Source organism: Oryzias latipes, chromosome 24 (genome assembly GCF_002234675.1).
Source record: "Oryzias latipes chromosome 24, ASM223467v1".
Taxonomy (NCBI): domain Eukaryota; kingdom Metazoa; phylum Chordata; class Actinopteri; order Beloniformes; family Adrianichthyidae; genus Oryzias; species Oryzias latipes.
In genome coordinates, this window is record NC_019882.2 from 4,920,513 (window position 1) to 4,936,939 (window position 16,427).

A 16,427-nucleotide genomic window follows, 5' to 3' on the forward strand; every position below is an offset into this window, starting at 1 on the left:
AGCTGCAGGATTGTTTACAGAAGTCGAAGTAAAATGCTCCCTTGAATGAATATTAATCTCATTTGCGTCTCTCGTATTCTGAACAGATCAGTTACAGTGCCATTCGCTCCTTTGACCCGTCGGTGCCCCTGCAGAGGCCGGGGTTGACTGTGTCTCTTCCTTCAAACATCACCCACCACACCTTTTCTCAACTCCACCCAGGGGTCATGTACCTGTTCTCCATTCGAGCATCGACCTCCAAAGGATTTGGTCCAGCTGCTACACTTAATGTGACTACCAATATTTCAGGTAAAAAACGGAAATCTTTTTTTTTATTATTATAAGTTTTACCAAAATGAATGCTAATTATTTTATTTCTCCTTTAAGCTCCAACCATAGATGAATATGACATGACTGAAGCCTTTCTCAATGAAACTGCAACAACCATCACTGTCCTGCTCAAGCCTGCTCAAGCTAAAGGAGCACCTATCAGGTAGACCTTCGCTTATATCCAATATTTTTATCAGTTACGTAGCTTTTTTTGGTAGATAGTTGTGTATTTTTGTCTACAGTGCCTACCAGATTGTAGTGGAAGAAATAAATCATCAGCGGGAACGTCGCCATGCCTCCTCTGACTGTTATAAGGTGATTTTTATTCACATTTCACACTCAAATCAGCCAATATTAGAGGTTTCTGTCAAAGACAGAAAACATTAAGTTTGTATTTCAGGGATTTTAAACCACCCACTGCGCTTTTTTTCATATGTCAAATAATTGGATGACACATGTACAGAGAGATATTCCGATTCATAAATATATTATCTGATGTCCGCAGGTTCCAGTCTCTTACCACAGCGCATCCAGCAGCGGATCACCATATTATTATGCTGCACAGCTGTCCCCAAGCAACCTGCCCGAACCCATCCCCTTCACCGTGGGAGACAACAGAACGTATCAGGCAAGCTTTTTTTTAACTTCTGCTGACACCTTTCAATGAAAAGTCTTTTCAAATGAAAACGATGATTTAATGGAAATTATCCAAACCTTATAAATGAACTTAATAGGAAAAATAGAAAATGTTATTCTTTTTTTTTTAAACTGGATATTAAATTGTTCCTATACATTATATTTTCACAAGCAGTGTTAGTTGGACAAACATTGGGTTTCTCTAATGTAAAACAGTAATAAAGGCACAGATTTATATTTAGAAATAAGTTCAATATGTTTTCATTTGATTAAATAAAGAAAACTTAGATTTTATATCGAATCAATAACTTAAAATATTTTCAGCCTCATAATTTATTTTAATGATAAATGGCCTATAGGTAATAAAAAGCCAAAAATTACAGTTTAAAAAAATAAAATATGGTGGGTATAAATGTCACATCATAATCGATGCATAAAATTAAAATAGCCAAAGTTTACGGAGTTTTTAAAATGACTGTCAGTCTCTAGGCCTTGCTGCACAGCTTCTACTTACATTTTACGTATTTTCCACTTGTAAAATTTCGCTCTTTCATTATATATGCGTGATGTAATTCATAAGTGTCGATGTGCGCCGATATCCGTCGAAGGTTTCAGCCGATATACGTGTTCTTTGCGGTTTTTATTCGTACCTCTTCCGTGGTTTTAATGTGGTTCATTCATGATACTTCCATGAAAATTTCACTTAAAGACCACAAAATTTCTCACTTTTTCCACGTATATATCCACGTATGGCCAATTTTCACCTATGTAAAATGCCCAAAATGTACGTGGTGGCTGTGTGACACGGCCTTTAGTTGGAAGGTTCCACAATCACGAGGAAAAACTGCTGATGACATGAATCCAAAAGACATTCATCAACGCCTTTTCCAAGAAGGGAAAGCTACAAAAGGTCATTGTTAAACCAGCTGGTTGTTCAGAGTGCTGTATCTGAGAATCCTAAGAGAAAATGGAGGAGTGAAAGAATAAAGTGTGGTAGATAATGATGCACCAGCAACCAGGATAACAGCAGTTTTGAGAAGATTGCCAAGAGAAATCCAATCAAGAATTAAAGGAGCATCACAAGAACTAAATTTTGATGTGTTAATTATCTATAATGGCCATGATCATATCAAGACACAAGAAATTAGGCTTATTCTGTTGCTGTGTGATGATTCTGTTTAAAATGTGCTTTTAATTTTGTGATAAATATACCTTTTTCTGCTATTCAAATGTTCGAGATGAGCCTTATGTGATATTGATGAAAACACTACAGCCTGAAAATCCAAAGCTTCAGGTTTAGCAAATAACCATTTCATAGAGGGGGGTGGGGGTGGGGGTGGGGGTGTCAGGCAGGTTTGAGTCCATGGCGAGAAGCAGAGCTGAGCTGGAGAAACCGCGCTGGCTTGTTTTGATGGGATTTGAGATCCAGATCGCGGTCCAGACCTTGAGCAGAGACATCCAGCAAACAGTCAATACGGCAGCAGAATGATGGGGAGGAGGGCCGACTTAAATATGTATAGATCTTGAGTTGGCAGCTGTTTGCAGGAGCCGAGTTTCTGCCTGAATTCTCATCAGACCTGTTATTGTAAGCTGCAGAACACACAAATAAAGAAGGGATGGGTGCTTCTAGATGGAAGGTGCTCCGGTTTGTTTCTTTAGTACTTCAATAATCGTATAACTAATAAAGTTCCCACACATACAATCCTTACTTGCAGTGTGAACAGAATCTGTGTAATATTCTGGATGAGCGCAAATTAGCCCCTTTTAACAGAAATCTGTAGGTTTATTGCGATTTTCAACATAAAAATCATGTTTTTGTTTATTTTAACATATTTTTCTGATGATAGAGGACATATACCAGGAAAATTAAGCTTCAAACTGCATATCTGAGGTTTTTTTTTTTATTCAAATTGATGTGAATTGGAAGCAAATGAAAAAATGCAGTTTTGAAAAAGATTGTATTCGTTACATAGAAAACACTGGGCGGGGCATAAGATCCCTCTCAGCAACAGGGAGGGGAAGGGGGGGTTTGGGTTGCTCCACGCCAACAATCCCGCACACATCTAAGAGGCAAATTATTTAATAAACTACTGCCACACTGCTGAAACTGTCTCAGACAACGACAGTTTTTTTAAAATATTATTTTGGCCCAAAAAAAAAAGTATAATCATAATTAAAAGACCACTGGGAATGCTTTGAAAACAGATCAAAGGATGACCGCAGTGGGTTTTTAAATGACCAAACTTGCCTTGTTTTGAACTCTGATGGTAATTTTTTAAACTTTTTCAAATGATTTTAAAAACTCCTGCGAGTAATTGGCTCTCCTCAACCCCCTTCAAATATGTCCCTGAAAAACAAAGTATGGAATCAGAAGCTGAAAGTTTTCTCAAAGTGATTTTTCTCTGTGCCTTCCTCAGGGTTTTTGGAATCCCCCGCTGGCTCCAAGGAAAAACTACAACATCTACCTTCAAGCTGTTAGCAGCACAGAGAGGGTAATGTTATTTTCTTTAATGTAAAGTCATGCTAATTACACTATTAGCCCTTAAAACACTTTTTTCCCCTAAATTAAGAAAGGAAATTCATATTAACGCATGTTTATTCAAATCCTGTATAACTCTTGTTTCAATCACTGTATTTTTATGCATATATATAGATATATTTTATGGTTATTGATATTAAAATATTGCCACACTTTCTGTATTTCTTTGCAGGAAACTAAAACACAGTGTCTGAGATTGGCGGCAAAATGTAAGAAAATTCTTACTTTTTTAGATGATTTGCACTAAATGTTTTTGTATCTGCTCTACTGTGATCAGTTGTTCAGTTGATTGATGTGCAGAGGGTTTTATCTGGGTGCAATTCTTTTGGTGTTTTTCCAGATCACAATATGATATTAGTGCCCATCCGAACAACAAAAGCACATTCATGATGTGTGTGTGTGTTTGTGTGCACCTTTGACACATATGTAAGCACACACTCTCAATGTCAGGTTTTAACCAGCTGCCATATGCTGTTGGATTATCAGCCGGGTTTGAAATGGTTGGGAGATAATCGGAGAACAATCACGCACATGAAAGGCGTGTTTGTGCCCCTCGCTTTTCAAGGAACGCTGTGGCGGTGTGGAGTCCGAAAAAATAAGCGGAAAAGAAATTATTGGTGGTGAAATAAAGATGTTTACTCTGCTGTGTTGAAAGGTGGGATTTCAGAGGGTTCATTGACATTCTTTAGGTATCAGAGCAGAGAAAAATTTACGAGAAGCATGATTCCATAAATAAATAAAAAGAGGCCTGCATTTTTGATTTATTTGAAAAAGCGTTTCTTGTTAACAATTGTTGAATATTTTGGGTGTTAGCTAAGCTGCTTTGACCTTTCTGGGGACAGGGCTTATAAAACTTCACAATAAAAGTTACATCATTTAGAGCACAATCAGCTAAAACCATTATTACAGAATAGGTTATGATGATTAAATGTTTGCGTGGAGTTCAACGAAATTCCTCAGTAGACTCATAATATCCGTGCTGTGAAGTTTTCACTTTAAGGATTGCATTAGTCGTATTAAGTCGGATGCACAAACTTCATAAAAAGCAGACGAAGCCCCCCCTCCCTGAACAGGAAATGTAGAGTTGGATGAGGAGCTGATCCCTTTGATGTATCAAAGGTGGAGTGCAGTCCCTCCTATGCCTTTGAGGTGTCACATTTCCACGCTGTGATAACAGCAAATGTGGGACTTTCCGGGGTCATCGTATTTCTACTGTAGCTTATGGCTGTAGGTCCTGGTCAGGTGGCGGCTGATGCTCGTTCCTTTAAATGTAAGGAGGTCTGAGTGCAAACCTTAAACAGGAGTTTGAGGTTTTATTTTTTTATTAAAAAAGGAGACTGAAAGGTCAGACAGCCCTCTCCGTCTTTCAGCGTTCGCCTTTCTCCATGTGTGCTCTGAAGCGTGCGTATGAGAGAGATGATTAAGTGATGGTGGTCCTATTAGGTCGTCTGGAGTATTGTATATTGTCATTGCCGCCTCAGGGCTTTGTGCGTGTGTGGCGTGAGTGTGAGTGTTTGTGTAGTGACCTGGATCAGTTTTTACAGACATTAAGAGCTGCTGCAGACAGAAAGAGGTCAGCCAGAAAGCCTTAAAGACTTTTTTGGGATTTCATTTTTGCTATTTACCTTGAAAGTTTTATTAGAACTCTCACAAGATTCTTACACTGTAAAACAGGAACCCTAGATAGAAACAGGTCAGAAATTAATCACATTTTCTTTAAATAAGCAAATAACCCCTCCTATAGGGTAATAAAAATGACCTTACCAAGACAGAAAATAAATACATTTTCTTTTTTTTTACATGGTTGTTTTACTTTACTTACTTTTTGCAGTGTATAAGAAAACAGTCACTTTTTTCTTAACATTTTAACAACCATTGATTACATAAAATTTTTCTATATAAGATGGACATTTTTTGAGCCATTTGTATGATTCTGGAGAATTTATTCAGGTAGAAAGTATTTAAATGGACAAAATTGGGGTTATTTCTTGGAACTTCTTTCAGAAAGTGTCCTTTTTTTATGCAACAATAATGCTTATTTTGTAAAAATAACTTCATCAGGATTTGATTCAGCAGATTCTTTAGACAATAGTAAAGAAACAAAAGCATAAATTGATCATTTTACTTCACATCAAACAAACGCAATTCGATTTTCTATAAAATTTCTAAGCTTTATGGAATGTCACAAAGTGAAGAGGGGATTTTTGTTGTTATCTTGTTGACGTTCAGCGTTTAAAGTGGATTATTGTTTGATAGATGCATTGCATTCTCTTGGTTTTTTTTTGCCGTATGTCTTTGTGTGGGATTATTTGGATTATCGTAATCCATGATAATGTTCTTACATTGCAGCATGATGAATGTTGGCTTAATGAAATCAGATCGCAGAGTGGAGCCGTGGAGCTTGAAAACTGCTCTCTGACTTACTTTGTGTGTCTGATGAATGGGGTTTAAACTCCTGTAGAGCATGCACTCTACTCCAAGCATCATTGATGAACGACGTTCTTAGCGGTCCAAGCGAATGCACAAAAAATGACAGGACAGAAACACTAGACAATTACTGCCAAGCCTTTTTATCAAAAAACGAAAAGTATAATGTTGTTGTTTTTTTTAATTTATGCATTCATTTGCTTTAAATGTTTGTTTTGAGTGTTTTTCTTGTAAAGCCTTTTCTCACTGGAGTGTTTAATAGCTTTTTTTTGTCAGTAGTCCACAGACATTTCTCAGAAGAATCTTTACATTTTTTAGCAAATAGACTTGTTTTATCCTAACAAACATTCCGCAAAGTTGACAAACTAATAGATTATAAAAATGTCAATGTTTTTTCTTTGTAAATTATCGGTATTTTGTTAGAAACTACAGCTAGTATGTTGCAAAAATGTTTTAAAAAAGGAAAAAAAAGCATTAATGAGGGGATAATGGAGCATTGAGGGTTATATATCATTATTTGCAATGCTTGCAGGTATTCTTTGTTATAAAACTTTTTTAATTGTTTTTTTTTAAAACATTTTTCCAGTAATTAGATTGAAAATAACTCAGCTTTGCTTTTAAAAGCATTTACTATGGTTTTTAAAGCTGAGAGGATTAACCCTTTGAGACTAATCCATATGTTTACATTAAAGTAAAAAACTAGAATAAAAGTGTGAGATGATGTACAGCTGACATAAGGAGTCGTCTGAATTTTTGCAGATGCTTCAGAGGAGCCTGAGGTCATCCCTGACCCGAGCAAACAGACCGACCGCGTGGTGAAAATCGCCGGAATCAGTGCTGGTGTCCTTGTTTTTATTCTTCTGGTGCTGGTGGCCATCCTGTTGGTGAAGAAGAGGTGAGTGGCGACTCCCAACCACCGTCAGTCCAGCAGCTCTGACGTGAAATGAGCCGAAACGGCGACTCGTGCTGGGTGTTCCGCCCAGTAACAAACACAGACGCACATCTGCTCTGAAATCCATCCTGTCGTTTTGTGTCGGTCAAGTTCTCTGCTGTAGTTGCACCATTTTCCATCCATCCACCATTAATATTGATCTCCCCTCAGAACCAGTTCAATAATCATCCAGGACATTTAACGTCTGTCTTACCTACAGTTTATGTTAAATCACAAATTCTGGTCATTAATTTAATCATAGAAACAGAAAAACACTCAAGTGAGTGGGCGATCTTTTCAGTTATTTTGTCAGTTTTGGGTAATTTTTAATACTCTAAAAGTTTCTGATTCAAATGAGCACATTTAGTGAATTTTTACAATTTTTTTAATTGACCAGTCAAAAACGTGAAAATTAAAAGCAATCAAATTCTGATTAGCTTAGTGTAGGGAGAGAAAAACAGGAACAAAACTAATAACTTAATGAATTTTTAAACAATTAATATTAACTTTTTTGAGAGAAAGAATCAAATTCTTGTTTCTGTTTTTCTGTCTGATCTCATTTTCTTTTGCAGTAGGATGAGCTGTTTCTCAGCGGAAGCTCGGCTGCTGATTATTTAACGCACAGCTCCACCGTGTGGTGGCAAAACCACATGAGAAAAGACAGTAGTAATCATCCTAAATCGTCTTATGTTGCACTTCTGCAAGACCAACATTTCTAGGAGCGTCTCTGCATCTTCATTTAACCATAAAAGTCAAAAGTTTTAGGAGTAAAAACTGAATTTCTTGTTATTGGATATCATTCCTGCTGCAACATTGATCAAAATGTAGTGAAATGTAAAAAAGCGTTTACTTTTTTTTGTTAAATATAATTACAGTTTGGTCTTTTTGTAGAATTTGACACAGGACCTATTTAAAGCATGATTAGGAAAGAACAACATCAATTGGATTTTTGTTTATTTCTGCTATTTGATGAATTGACCTGTACTTGTTGCTTAAAGGTTTCTGGGGAGATCAAATGTCATTGCCATGAAACGTTCTCTTCTCAACAATACTGCATCTTTAAAATGGTGGGACATGATGCCACTGCAAAGGCATCATGCTTTCTTCACAGGAAGTGACCCTGGTGTTGCACTTTGGCTAGATTTTTGCATCACTTTTGACCTTAGAGAGATAGAGATAAATAGCGTATTGGCTGTTTAGGGTTCAATCTGTTGCATGCACAAACGTAAGAAGAAGAAGAAGAAGGATGCATTGGTCAATCCGGAGAATCCCTGCTGAAGTTAGTCGTGGCTTTTAGTGGTGAAGTAGCCTTAAATGTGAGGCGTTTCCTTTTTTTGTGACAGCGCCCCCCTTTGCATGAAACTGCGGTTTAGGGTGTTTTCTTCTGTTTTTGTTGTTACTGGTTGAGACAGGACAGTATTGTCCTAATTTGCATATTCCCTTGTGTCTTTTTTTTATTTTTTTTTTATTTTTTTGCTTTCTGATTGGCTCACAACCCCAGGAGGAGCTACTATTCATACTCTTATTACCTGTAAGTAAACAAACAACCAACGACCAGCTCAACCAGCTGCTGAAACCTTATTGGGTGAATTGTTAGTGGCTAGTTTTTTTTTTTTAATCTTTATTTTTAAAGATGCAGTATACTTTTTTCAAGACGAAACACATTTTCAGCTCTGACCAACCAGCCAAAGCCATCCTCATTGACGCCTTGCCAGGGTGGGGGTCAGTTTGCTTTCACGTCAGGACTTTATTTTGAAAATGACTTTTGCAACAGAATGTTGATGCTTATCTTCAGAAATTTTTTTTAAAAAAGGATTAGGAAACAAGTGAATGTTGAATTTTAAAGGACTGAACTGTTAGCGAATTGACCTTGGGCCCCCGTGTCTTCTACATGCTCCAAAGTTGCTCTGAAACCAGAACAAAGCAGGCCTTAGTGGGGCGACACTGGCCTGAGCGTGTTATTTGAAAAAAGAATGCTGCACTTGTGACTTGTAGCTCTTTGTATGCATGTAGTCATGTGATCATCCATCCGCTCATCAAGTCACAGGTACCGTGGTTTGCGATCTGAGGCTTTCTGTCAGTGGGTCTGAGCGAGTTGTTTGGGGCTGTTTGGGGCACACAGACTTTTATTTTGATGGTGCTGCTTCTTCCTTCCTGTGTTTTCATTTTCTTACTTGCTGCAACCTCAATGGACCCTGAATTCTATTTTTACTGTCTGTGAGGAATTGTTAATGCTGCAAAATCATCCCAACCAAACATAACCATATAGTTCTTCACATTTCTTAATTTTAATCATCCCTTTCAAAAGTTCTGTGAACATGTAGCCAGTTTTGTACTATTTCACAGATTTTCTAACCTTAACAAATTATTAATTATATATCTTTGTTCCTTAAGCTGCTTAAACTTCATGCATTGGAAAATATTTTTAACTAAGGGGTTTAAGGATGTTTTGAGGTGAAATAAATATGATAATAAAGAAATGGTATTTCTCTATCCTATAAAGCGATTAAACAATAACTCTTAACATTTTTATATCTCAAATCAGCTCATATCAGCTTTGTATTTATTTTGTAAAGTGTTCCCAGTGGTCCTTTAATTACGATAATGCAGTTTTTTTTAGCTCAAAACAACGGTGTCGTTTTCTAGGACTTAGTTTCTGTAGAGCGGCAGGAGTCCCTTAAAAATTCACCTCTGAGTCGTAAGCAGGACTGCTGGAGCGGAGCAACTCTGCTCCCTCTTCCTGTCCATGCTGCTGAGAGCTCTCTGTTTACACACTTTCCCGCTAGCTTACAGCCTCTCACACCTCCAACCTAACATTAACAGTGCAACTAAAACAGCCAGCAATCTCTGAGCCATGCCCCCGTACAGTTCCGATGTACATGAATCAAGTTGTCTGCAGCTTGTGGCCCACCCAGAGTATTTTCTATGTGATAAATTCAATCTTTTTCAAATGATAGTTTTTTAAAGGAATATTCAGAAATAGACTGTAAAGCTAAGTGTTTCTTTATACATCAGAAAAATGCCACAAGAATGGGTTAAAACAGCAAAAACACAATTTATAAGCCCAACTCTAATTTTTACTATGGTTCCATATGAAACAAGCAAGACTTTAACTGAATGCTATGAAATAAGGACAGTTAAGTCAAATCGAAATCCAGCTTTATTCCAATGTTTTCATAAAAACTATTCCATTCCAGGTTCTAGCAGCTCTTTCTCTGTTCTTCCCATGGATTCTTGTGTGTGCTCTTAATCCACCACAAATATACATCGTCTAATGTTTTTCTAAAACATAAACATCCTTCTTTCCTGTCTTGTTATCTCCGTAACAGAAAGTCAGTACAGAGTTGCACAAACTGGTGTTTCTGTAGAGCTTGTGTGTGTTTGGTCTCAGAGGTGGACTTGGTGTATTTTTGGGAGTCAGAAGGTAAACTGTTAACAAACAGCATGCTTTCTGTTTTCTGGGACCAGGTCAGAGCTGCAGTTTGGATCAGTTTAAAAACAATAACACTAATGAAATGGGATATTTTTTGGCAAGCTGCAGCCTTTTTTCCCTGCAGTAATAAAAAAGAATGGATTAACTGATGCACATCTGCAGCTCTGGGTCCAAAGCATTCCCGCATGCTCGGTCATGCTCATGTTAAGTCCTCTGATTTGGTTTTCCCTTAACGTTTAAGTTAACCTGTAACGGTTGAACGATATAAATAATTGAAGTTTAAGTGGTCATTTTAGTTCAGCAGACACCGATTTTCTAACAAATAAGGTACGTTTTTGTTTGCTCGGGCAATTCTAGTTATTTCTACTTTTAACAGCCTATAAAAAAATACCAGAATGAGAGAAAACAAGCAGAGATTTTTGAAAATATGCTTTTAGAAATGAAAAAAACTGTACCTTTTTTTAAAGAGACTTCTAAACACGGATAATCACCTGACCTTTACCCCAATCTCAACATATTTTTTTTTTCTATTTTTTATGTTTTATGCTATATACAGTTTAAATCAAATAAAGCTTTATTGCTCTCTGAGGTTAATGTTTTTCTTATGCCACAATCATTTTGCTTGGTTTTCCTTGTGCTCCTCTGTCTAAGCCTGCTTCTTGCTGCCAGTCTTGCCTGCTCACCTTTTCCTCTATCCTTCCTTCTTTAATATTTGACTCTTCGGTGCTCCTCCACTTCAAAATCTTGGGTCAGTAGCTAGTAGCCCCCAGCCTAAGGAGAATCTTTTTCTTTTTGTAAAATCGTAATCCTTAGAAGGCTGAGGTCTGCCGGCTCATTTGGGGCTTCTGCACATGGAGTGCTGTGCCACCTGAATGCATCTACTTCTACTCTTTGCAGAAAACTGGCTAAAAAACGTAAGGATGTCATTGGAACCACGCGGCAGGAAATGACGCACATGGTGAACGCCATGGACCGCAGTTACGCCGACCAGAGCACTTTGCATGGAGAGGACCCCATGGCTGTAACGTTCATGGATTCCCACAACTACGGCAACAGATGTAAGTTCAGAAGCTCTTTATCTTCCCACACAAAAAGCAAGAATTTTTTTAAATATTTTCCAGTGTAACACATTTGTTTCCTTTCTCTGCACCATTAATATGTTTTTTACTCAATAACAGATGGTAAACTAACAGCTATTTCCTCCTTTCACATATATTCCGATTTATTTTTTAAATTTTATTCACTTTTTTTATTTTTTATTGACCAGACAAATAAATTAATCTGCTGTTTCATTCATTTTTCAATAACCAAACACTTTAAAGACCCACTTACACTTAAAACTGTGTTTTATGTGTTTTTAACATGTTCTTTTGGCGTGATGGTGGACATGTATAGAGAGAGTTCAGTTAGAAAATTGCATTTCTGAGTATTGTTTGATTCAAATTGTAGTGACTCAGGAGGAGACGAAAAAATGCCATTGGAAAAAGCTTATTTGTGATGTAGGCGGGCCACAAGCCCCCTGCTCCGAGCTCTCAGCAACGGGGGAGGGGAAGGGGGGCGGGGTCATCAGTGCCACACCTTCATCCGTTCTGCAGAAACTACGTCCTAGAAAACCACACAGGTTTTTTGATTTTGTCAAATCATCATAATTTAAAAAAGACACTGGGAACGCTTTGAAAGTAGATCAAAAGATGAGCCGAGTGGGTTTGTACGTCTATAGATTTTGAAGACCAAACTCAAGAGTAACGGAAGAGTGAAATATAGAAACCCAGACTGTAGATTGATTGTTTGGAAAGACGTTCAAACATGTCCTCACCATGTTTCCTCCCACAGTGCCCAATGATCCTCTGGTTCCCACTGCTGTGTTAGGTGAGACGTCTGCTGTTGTCAGATGTATATTTATAACCCATCTCCATCATCATCCTCATCATCACCACAGCCAATGTGCTGTTGCCCTGCGTCTGTCCCCTGAGTCTTCAGAGTAAAAGCATTACTGCAGGAGAAGCACATCAACATCCTCATTGTTGTTGCTGATAAATGAGTGTGCTAGTTATGTTTGTCCCATAACGTTGTCCTTAAAACGGTAAAACCTCAAAGCAGAGATTACATTTGAAAGCGTGTCAGGATGACAGAACTGTGGAGTTATCATCTTTTGTGTTTGGACTTTTCTCACCTCCGTCTGGTAATAAAAACGACTTCGGCCGAGCTCTTCATCTGTCATCCTTTTGTACTGTTCGCTCACTCCCACTCCCAGCCTCGGCGCCCGCTTTCCCTGTTGGATGTTATTGATATTCACAGTGATTACAATCCCGCTCCCCTGAAAATTTCATTATTCCCGCAGTTTTGATCTGTTGCAAGTCATTCGCTTTTGCGTCCCAAAAATGACAGAAAATTGAGGCTTGGATGAGGAGGAACATTCGTCACGCTGACATCCCATAATGACTGGAGATTAAATCAGTGACAACACAGCGTTTCAGCTCTGAAAGTTTCCCCTTCAGAGCATCCAAGTCCGCATGGCTGTCAACCAGGCTGCGTTTTGGGGTGTAAACTAACTTTGTGTTATCATGAAAGCAGGAATTTTTCTCCAAATGACACGTCCCCCCAGCTTCTCGGAGTTCCAAGTTCCCCTCAGGGCTCAACAACACCACCAAACTGTGTTCATGGACAGTCCCGTGGCCTCTAATGCAGACTGAAGGCGGCAGTTACAAAGTGTCTCAGCCAATCATTTCATAGAGGAGGAAGGAGCAGCAAATTAAGAGGCACTGTCAGGTCAAGTTTGCTGTTAATTAGCCTGACCAGCACTAACAAACCTGCAACAGTCAGTAATGAGCTAACATGTCCTCAGAGCAGGAGGAGCTGGCTGAACCAGTGGAGATGAAGTGTCAATGAAAGGAGGTGACAAGAGAATTAAGGAAACTAAGCAAAGCTTTGGTGACAAAAGCATTCTATCTCATTTAGTTTTTTGATCTGAAAAGCATAGACCTGTCAGCAATCATATTTATTTTTGAAAATCATTTTTAGATTGACATTAAAGGTTTGAAGATATGATAAAACTGTTGGCTCATTGCAAACGTTGCCACTAGATGGCACTGTGCTGTGTTTTAGGTAGATGTTCGTTGGATTTTAAATAATTTGTGTTCCCCTCGTTCATCCCAGGTTTACGTTTAAAAAATAACACGCAAAAACAAGAGTTTTGTACAAAGAAGCCTGAAACACGCAGTTTCTATCGATTTTTTTATTAAAAGAGGCCGCTTGAACGCGCGTTGCCAAGGGTGATGTGAACGTAGCTTTCAAACCTTCAATGAAAGGTTCAGTGTTACGGAATGTAAACGAAGATCTGCTTGTGATGTTAGATTTATGTAAATTTGACAAACTGAGCACATTTCTGTCCAGGAAACGGGAGATATTGATTGATAAGGTCAACAGCCAATCAGGATGCAGAGCACAGCAAGCTGCCAAACATAAATAAATAAATAAATAAATAGTTATATAGAAGCAATTGCATAGGGAAAAAAAACTGCGAAAACAGCATGGCTGCAAAAGGTGAAACCACAAAATTGTGAGGGAACGTTTTAGTTTTACAACCATCCCATCATTTTTCTCATTCCGTGTTCTCACTGAAATATTGTGCGTTATGCTTTTATCTTTGACTCACTCAACTAACTGAAGTTTCACCAAACTGTGCTTCTGTTTCTCTTTATGCTGCATTAACATGTAGTACCGATCACAGGTGAGCACAAACGTAGAAAAATGAGATGTTCAGGGTTCTATTGTTGTAATTAAAGTTTGGCGTTGTTGCTTTGTGCTGCAGATGAGAACCACAGTGGCTCGGCAGCAGAGAACAGCAGGCTTCTGGACGTTCCTCGCTATCACTGCGAGGGAACAGAGTCCCCGTATCAGACTGGACAGCTGCACCCCGCCATCCGAGTGGCTGACCTCCTGCAGCACATAAACCTCATGAAAACGTCCGACAGCTACGGCTTTAAGGAGGAATATGAAGTGAGATTTTTGATATTGCTTCTTTGGTGAAACAAAGAACTGTTTTTGAGGATTGCAGATGTAAATAATGACAACTATTATGGTTTGCAGGAATGATTAAATGGTCCACGAACCAACACCTCTTTTAGGGTTCCTGGTTATATACTTTAAAATCTGCAAAGCAACCTCTTTGTTTTTTTAAATTTTCAGATATTTAACTCAGTAGTCCTAATGTCCCGGATCTATTTCATGTGGTTTTACTTTTCTTGTGATTTTCCCCTGCTGCTGGTGATGCAGAGCTTCTTCGAGGGCCAGTCAGCCTCCTGGGATGTGGCGAAGAAAGAGCAGAACCGAACCAAAAACCGCTACGGAAACATAATAGCATGTAAGCAAAAGCAAGGTGTACTTTTGAGACCCCTGTTCTGATATTCACGAGTTTAAAGACCCACTCTGATGAAATAGTTTTTTTTTGGGTGTTTTTAACATACTCTTGTAACATTTTTCTGATGATGGAGGACATTGATAAAGAAAATTAAGTTTAAAATTGCAATTTTGAGTATTTCCTTATTATTTGTTAATCAGCCGCGAACAACAAATGCTGTTTGAAAAAGAGCTCATTTGTGACTGAGACATTGCGCAATGTGGGTCATAAGCTCAAGCGAGGGCGTGGTTGCTCCACATTAGTGGTCCTGCCCACAACTCGGATGAATTTCTAATGAACTTCTGCCGCTCTACAGAAACTATGTCCTACAAAAAACGACACAGATTTTTTAAAGTTTACCTAAAACTGGCATAATTTGAATTAAAAGAACACTTTGAATGTTTTGAAAATAAATCAAAAGATAATCAGAGTGGATCTTTAACCATAAAAACAGACTTAGTTGGAAAAAAGTATTTAGGATTTATATATCATATTTTTTTAAAACTTTTTATTAGACTATTTATGTTTTAAATCATCTGCTTCTTCCTAAATGTCATTTTGTCTCTCTTCAGATGATCATTCAAGGGTTATTCTGCAGCCCACAGAAGACGACCCTTCCTCCGACTACATCAATGCTAACTACATCGATGTAAGTGGAAACGCATCGAATGCTACTATTGGCTCCCAACGAAACCAACGAAACCACACTCCCTCGCTCGTATGTCAGGCCTCTCTACCTTTATTGCGTCTACTAGTCATCCATGCAACTGTTTTATCCATCCAGCCACTCCACCAACACATCACACAAACGTCTCATGTGTCGCTCTCAGACAACGCATTTCCCTCCATCAATTCATCTGTCCGCCTTAAGTCAATTAGCCTAAAGGAATTACATTTCCCAGAGAGCAATTTGCTATCATCATTGCAGTTTGTGGTGTTAAGTTTAAAGGATAGAAAGAGTCCAAACAGTAAAAACTGAGAGTTTGAAGACATTTCTCTTCACACGTAAATTTCCGGCAGTGAATCCACAAAGAAAATCTTTCATCCAAAAAAAAAAAATGGACATTCTTTGTGCTGATTTGTAAACATTAGCTGTGTTGATTCTTTCGTTTATCTTTTTTTGATGAAATCTCCAGTTTAAGTCTAAGCAAAATATTTTTCACATGATCAATTCATCCATTCAAAGCTCATCACTTCATGTCATTCACTCGTTCTTTCTTTTACCGTATTTTTCAGACTATAAGTCGATCCGGAGGAGATTTCGCAACAGCTAATAAATGCATAAAAAAGAAATCTATGCAAGCCGCGCTTTTAGGAGAATTCTTTTTAAGCAAAATACTGTAACAAGAACAGACATTTCATCTTATAAGGCAAATTTCAATGAGGAAATAGATCATAAAAGACAGAATATATGCACACATTGATGCTTATTTAGCTTCATGAAACATCTTAGGACTCTGGTAAATTACCGCAACATAATAACTATTATTATAGTATAAAGATCATGCTAACAAGTCAACAAAACTCTTTATTTCACTTCAAATCACTAAATTCTTTATCATCTGTGTGGCTGTGGAACCACTCGGCCTAGATTGGTGTAAGACTGAGCGGCGCTCCTTCTTCTTCTGCGCTGCTGACGGTAGAGAAAACGGATACACACATCTGCAGCGCCCTCTAGCGGTTGTTGCTATTTATTATTTTACAAATCACATATTAGTCGCACCCCTGGCCAAACTTATATGCCGAAAAATAC

At 38.1% G+C, this 16,427-nt stretch overlaps 1 protein-coding gene across 19 annotated transcripts in view; it reads left to right on the top strand.

Annotated features, from left to right (window-relative positions):
* The window catches only part of ptprk (protein tyrosine phosphatase, receptor type K), a 113,181-nt gene that overhangs the window by 87,754 nt on the left and 9,000 nt on the right, over positions 1-16,427 (top strand). For 4 of the 19 annotated variants that reach the window (XM_020714719.2, XM_023953255.1, XM_020714720.2 and 1 more), the window contains 14 exons: positions 87-288; positions 367-472; positions 552-624; positions 815-937; positions 3,363-3,437; positions 3,657-3,693; positions 6,671-6,806; positions 8,344-8,373; positions 11,173-11,333; positions 12,109-12,144; positions 13,994-14,005; positions 14,087-14,274; positions 14,539-14,638; positions 15,247-15,392. In XM_020714719.2, the coding sequence (XP_020570378.1) occupies positions 87-288; positions 367-472; positions 552-624; positions 815-937; positions 3,363-3,437; positions 3,657-3,693; positions 6,671-6,806; positions 8,344-8,373; positions 11,173-11,333; positions 12,109-12,144; positions 13,994-14,005; positions 14,087-14,274; positions 14,539-14,638; positions 15,247-15,392 (1,425 nt within the window). The remainder of the gene's footprint in view (positions 1-86; positions 289-366; positions 473-551; positions 625-814; positions 938-3,362; positions 3,438-3,656; positions 3,694-6,670; positions 6,807-8,343; positions 8,374-11,172; positions 11,334-12,108; positions 12,145-13,993; positions 14,006-14,086; positions 14,275-14,538; positions 14,639-15,246; positions 15,393-16,427) is intronic. The other 15 variants (XM_020714723.2, XM_020714724.2, XM_011491511.3 and 12 more) reach the window with 10 other exon arrangements.